General features: G+C 44.1%; 1 protein-coding gene across 1 annotated transcript in view; it reads right to left on the bottom strand.

Annotated features, from left to right (window-relative positions):
- The window catches only part of LOC103607198 (dynein heavy chain 3, axonemal-like), a 44,250-nt gene extending 42,878 nt beyond the window's left edge, over positions 1-1,372 (bottom strand). The window contains exon 1 of the mRNA XM_008591732.1: positions 1,343-1,372. Within this exon, the coding sequence (XP_008589954.1) occupies positions 1,343-1,372 (30 nt within the window). The remainder of the gene's footprint in view (positions 1-1,342) is intronic.
- Between the last annotated feature and the right edge of the window lie 5,159 nt (positions 1,373-6,531).

Here is a 6,531-nt window from a genome sequence, read left to right as displayed (position 1 = left end):
TGAGGATGTTTACGACTAGAGCTCCCAACAGCCATAACTGCCTTATGTGGGGGAAAGTCTGCCTTAGAATAAGGCCAATATAGAAGAAAGCAGAGCCACCAGAAAAGGAAAGACAGACTCTCAGTGACATCAGCTGAACTCCTGGATCTAACTTGGACCTCTTGGTTACTTGAGCCCATAGATTCTTTTGGGTTTGAGACAGATTAAATTATATTGATGTTCTTTCACACTGAGAAGTGGTCACCCAAGGGATAGACACAGGGACAGCTGAGTCAATAACAGAATGCTCAGAAGCCATTCCTGAGATAATAAAGAAATCAAACCATGAGCATTTTGCAGAACACAATGAAGACATGCAGAATCACTATGAAAACAAATTAAACTTTGAGCTACTTCCTGGGCACAGATAAGACATACGAAAAGAGTCATAAATACCGTGACAGCAGAAAACATCTCAGTCATGGAACGGGAACACATAGGACACACACAAGATCAGCAGATCTAGAGATCAATTCCAGAATAGAGCAAAGAGAGTTTTCTTGACCATACCTGGATAAGAATTCTCTGTGGTGCCTTCAAAAGGAGGAGATGGAGATTCTTATATGAACTACTTGGCTATGCAAAATGGTTTGTTAAAAATATTAATGCTTAAGTCTTCTACTTGGTAAATTGCAGGGACATTTCATTTCAGGGCCTGGGCTCATTATTATCAACAAATCTATTTTGATTTTATAAAGTTCCTATTTAAAATGCTCCTCTGGCACTTCAATGTATGGTGACATCATGGGTCTTGGCTTTTACAACTAAGATTCTGGCATCCAGATAGGGTAGAACCATTACTTTCAGGCAGCTTATTTCTGATTACACATGATGTCTGCATATTCTTCATGGAAGCAATTCCGAATGCTCGTCAGAGGACCTGCTACACCAGAATCACTTGGGTCTTAGTTAAAAATACAGATTCCTGTGCCCCACCCCAAATCTTCTAGATCAGAATCATTGGGGGCAGGAAATAAGACCATGTTTTTAGGATGTTCCCCAGAATATTCTGGTGTGCAGCCAGAGTCGGGAACTGCTGGCTGAAATATGTGTTTTAGTGGCCTTGGAAGGGAGGAAAAGGAACAACAGGTGTCTATTCTTGAATTCTCACAGCAGGTCTTGAAGATGCCTGAAAGTTTAATTCACAAAAATCATATTTGAAAGCACACATCATAAAAATGTGGTGAACACACTTGTTCAGTCAAAGGAATCTAACACGCGATTGGTCTGTGATCAGAACATCCTCCTTCCCATGTTGAAAATACAAGTGAAAAAAGAGACATGCCTTGAAATTCGCACCTACCTTCTGTGATGCACAATCCGTTTTACTCATGGCGTCCACTTTAATTGTACCTATTAAGAAAATGAACAAGAAGCTCTCAGCTTCTGCAGCGACGCTCTGAAATTCACACTTCCTTACAGCATAATGGGGGTGACACCAACAATGGAACTTTCCAGATGTTCTGAAAGCTTTGTTCACAGGGCCACCTCTTTGAGGTCATAGGCTTCAATTGTACCTATTAAGAAAATGAACAAGAAGCTCTCAGCTTCTGCAGCGACGCTCTGAAATTTACACTTCCTTACAGCATAATGGGGGTGACACCAACAATGGAACTTTCCAGACGTTCTGAAAGCTTTGTTCACAGGGCCACCTCTTTGAGGTCATAGGCTTTAGTGCTCTGAGGAGTCCCTGGTGGAAGAGGAGAAAAAGGGAAGCTAGAGAACAGGGGTCAGCACTAAGCTTCTTGTGGGCTCCTGTGATGGCCACGCTTCCTTTCCCTTGAGTGGCTACTCTCTTGGGACTTTTCCAGGAACACACCGAGTTCACCACTGCAGAAGAAAAACTGAAGCAAAGTTACACATTAATATAGAGAAGAGGGAGGAATCACCTCTCCAAACACCCTGGCAGCCCGCACTCTTCCCCCTCCTCCTCCCGGCTGCTCTAACACTGCTGGAGCTTGTTCTCAGGCCCTGGGGCTGGTAACTAAGCTTCAGCGTCTGTTGCTAAGGGAAGGAGGGGCCCTTGCTTTTCCCATAGGCAAGACCAGGCTTGACCTGGCTCCATGTCCTGGTTTCTCCCTTTGCTGGAGGTCCAGCTCGGCAACAGGAAATGCTGGTGACAGAAGGGAAGATGGGAGGGCATTTAGCAATGGTCCATGAACGCAGAAGTGACTGGCAATATGAGACCACGCCTTTGGAGAGATCTAAAAGCATGTAGCGTAGTGGTTAAGTTCCTGGGATCTAGAGTTGGACAGGTCTGGCATCAATGCCTGCTCTTCCCATTAATTAGCTGTATGGCTTGAGCAAGTTGCTTGATCTTTCCAAGTGTCCTTTCAATCTGTAAAATGGCAGCAATGTAAATACCAACCTCATTGGGTTGCTTTGAAGGTTTAATGAGGTAACACTTACAGAGCACTTTGCACATAGTAGAAGTATGACCAACTTGTCCCAGTTTGCCTGGGACTTTCCCTGTTTTGAAATTGTTAAGTCCTGCACCGAACCCTCTCAGGCCTGGGCAAACTGAGGCGGTTTGGTCACCTGACACAGTAGACACTCTATAGCATCAATATTATTATAAACACAGAAACACACGTCCACGTACTCACACACAAGTGACAATATTAGCTGCTGCCTGAATATTCAAAGCGCATATTATTACATGGTCACTTTCAAAGTTCTCTCAAAACCAAATTAGACTTATTAAGCTCTTTTTGGGTCTCATGCTTGCATAGCTGTTTTTTCATTCAATTTTCTCCAAAACTCCATGATGTTCCCATTTTATGGTCAAGAACACCAAAATTGAAAGATACGTAACTTTTTCCAGTTGATGTGACTCATAAGTAGTGCTGATACAATTTGAACCCCATCCTGATGACTCGAAGTTCAGGGCTCTACGCAGAAACCGCATGCCCAGATCACCCACATTTCTGAGATCCTGTGAAGAACACTGCATAGCATCGACTGCTTTCACTTCCCGTTTTTTTCACTCCTTCCTCAAAAGTGTTCTCTCCATACTTTCAAAATGACCTTGAGCTTCCTTATCTATTTGTATACCGTACCATGAAGTTTATATAGGGTTTCACACAATATGCAGCAGAAGGGTTTGAGACTTTGGTTTAGACAGAAATGAGGGATCAGTACAGGGCCTCCTGTACTGAGTGTGAAACCTCCTGTCCCACAAAAAAACAGTAACTAGTGTCCAATTCAGTGAAGAATTAAATGGGCCTGGTATGCTGCTAATGAGCCCTTTGACCTTGTGTGTGAGTAGGAGATCTGCCTCCATCTGAAATTTAGTGTGTTTTCAGTCTATCTGTGTTCAAAAACATCAAAACAACAATAATAATAGCTTCTATTTATTGAGCATATACTATCTGTTAGGACTGGTGCTAAGTGCTTAATGAACATTATCTCTCTGAATCTTCTCAACAACCAGAAGACAGATACTATTACTCCAAGTTTTACAGGTGAGGAAACAGAGACACTGAACTGACTAACCTACCCGTAGTCACTCAGCTAGGGCAGTGGCCAAGTTGGAACTTGAACCTGCTTATGGAATCTGTTCCATGGCTTTAACCAAAAACTTACATGTAGTCTGAGAAAGATGAAAAATAGACAAAATACCTACCAAAGAGAATGAAATCACTGTGCTCCCAGGCCACTTCACCTGCACCAGAATTGTTTGTTGTCTGACTTAACACACTGTTTGATAATTCCCAAGAGAGGATGAGGGCCTCAAGCTTCTCAAACCTCTCAACTCCAAGTACATAGGGTTGCCAGACAATGGGATGCCTAGTTAAATTTGAATTTTGGGTAGACAACTTTTCCGGTAAAAGAATTTTTTTAGTATAAGTATGTCCTGTTCAATATTTGGGATGTACTTGCGCTAAAAAGTTATCTGTTCATTACTGCAAAAATTTACTTCTTTGTGATTCATTTGAGCTCCTCTCTTCTAGACATTTGAGAACACACAATAAATTATTGTTAATTATAGATGCCTAGCGTTACTGTAAACCACTAGAACTTATTTTTCCTATCTAGCTGTGATTTTCTATCCATTAACTAATTTCTCCCTATGCTAATTACCCTGACTCCATCATTACACAATATATACATATGTTCAAATATAACTCTGTACCCCATAAATATGTACAATGAATATGTGTAAATTAAATATTTTAATAAAAGTTATACATTGTTTACTTGAAATTCAAATTTAACTGAATCTCCTGTGTTTTTATTTGCTAAATCTGGCAACATGGGAGGAGAGGTCAGCTAGGTTCCAGGTTGTCCCTGTCTCTGCAGGATTAACAGTTTAGGGTCTCAATATATTTGCTGGGCAATTTTCACACATTTCTTATTCAGGGCCTGGTGTTCCTGGCAGATCCTTTCTGAGGCCTGAAATAGCTGCTTAACCAGAACAAGTGACTTAGTTTGGGCTGCTATAACAAAGTAGCATAGAATGGGTAGGTTATAAACAACAGACCTTTATTTCTCACAGTTCTGGAGTCTGGGAGTCTGAGATCAGGGTGCCAGCATGCTCAGATTCCAGTAAGGGTCCTCTTTCAGGTTACAGACTGGTGACTTCTCATTATATCCTCAGATGGCAGAAAAAGGGCAAGAGAGCTCTTTGGGGTCTCTTCTATAAGGGCACTAATCCCATTTATGAGGGTTCCACCTTCATGACCTGATCACCTCCCAAAGGCACTATCTTCTGATACATTGGGGATAAGAATTTCAAAATACAAATTTTGGAGGACACATTCAGTCCACTGCAGTGAGTAACTGTGGAAAGGCATAGCAGAGGCTGCATGTAGATTTGTTTTATCGATCCATCCTATGTTCATCGACAGCCAAATCCTGACACTATGGAGAGATGCCAGGATCCCGGCCATAGGTAACACACAATGTGATGGAGAAGGCAGCTGGCACACAAGGAAAAGCAAAATCTAGTGGGCCCTACAAAAACGCCAGGGGTGGGAGGAATGAGAAGATTCACAGAAGTGCCCCTAGATGGCACTCTTAACCAAAAATCCCAGTGGAGGCCCCAATTCAGCTTTGCAAAACAATATCCACCTGGGAAATGATAGTTGCCCAGCTTTATTCTAAGGACAAAAACCAAAAAACAAAACACCCCAAACAAACATTTTCCTCGGTGGGAAACCCATCATACTGCAGCTGAACAAAGAGCATGAAGCCAGACCAGACTGCCTGAAGCTTAAGAATTTAGGGACACTGCTGGAACATGTTCTCCTATCTCCACCAATAGCTCCCCTTGTGTGCTGTTGTGGAGGAGTTACAGTAGGATCCCTCGGTTTATTATCATCATCATCATCATTATCATCCCCAAGCTTATTTTGGGCCTCTACTATGTTTCCAACAGTTGCTAAGTTCTTTATCGCGCCAGTCACTACAACCCTGCTTTTCTCATTACCTGAAGAGTTTTTCTCGAGGTTGCTATGGAGACAGGGCATAGAGGAGAGGTAGGTCAACACAGGGCCCCGGGTGGGAAAGTGCTTGAGAACTATGCAGTAGCAGATTAACGCTTGGGCCTTTTCAGGGATGAAGCCATGGATGAGAGAGGAAACTAGGCCAAGGTTACACTGTAAGAGTCTGACCTGGGGCCAGAGCCCAGGAACGTCAGACCCCAGCTCATGGTCTTTACTAGTATGTTCTATGGCAGTGGTTCTCAACAGGGAATGATTGTGTCCTCCAGGGGACATGTTGCAATGTTTGGGGACATTTTTGGTTGTCACAATTGGGGGCTGGCGGTTGTTACTGGCATCTAGTAGGTGGAGGCCAGGGATTCTGCTAAACATCCTACAATGCATAGGACAGCTCAGAAACAATTATCCTGCCTAAAATGTCAATAGGGCTGCTACTGAGAAACCCTGCCCCATGGGTTGGATTTAAGGCCACAAATCATGGGTTTTTGCTCTGACTTGGATTCTTGCTGAACTGAGGGATTTGGGTTTATCTTGTCTATTTTTTCATCCGTAAAATCGCGGTACTGGTCTAATCCATTTCTAAGGATTTCACCGGCTCATGATATTTGGATTTGAGGAGTAACCGTTAAAAACTTCCCATCACTGTGTGTCTTGAGCTCCAGAGATCCTTCCAGAAAGAGTCGGTTCTAGGTATTTAGGACGGGAAACCCCAACACGCTTCAAAACCCATTCTCAGCTGCCAGTCCACCTGTCTAAGAGGTGGACCCAACCCTTTCACTCCAAGTCAGTGGTGTAGGACGGGACACTCTCTCTGAGCCTCCGTTTCCTAATCTGTAAACCTCTGCGGGTTTGTCCGGGTGGCTACAAAAGTCTGCAGAAGCGAGCGCGCTTTGAGGACGCCGCGGCGCGTCTCTGTCCTGCCCCTCGGCCGCGGGCTGGGGACGCCGGGCGGGAGCGGGGCCGGGGCGAGGCGGGGGCGGGGCCGAGCCGGGGCAAGGGCGGGGTCGGCGGCGGAGGAAGGCGGTGCGCGCTGCTGGCTCGGGCGCGC

Source organism: Galeopterus variegatus, unplaced genomic scaffold (genome assembly GCF_000696425.1).
Source record: "Galeopterus variegatus unplaced genomic scaffold, G_variegatus-3.0.2 Scaffold7227, whole genome shotgun sequence".
NCBI classification, from domain to species: domain Eukaryota; kingdom Metazoa; phylum Chordata; class Mammalia; order Dermoptera; family Cynocephalidae; genus Galeopterus; species Galeopterus variegatus.
This window is presented reverse-complemented; position numbering and strand designations above follow the sequence as displayed.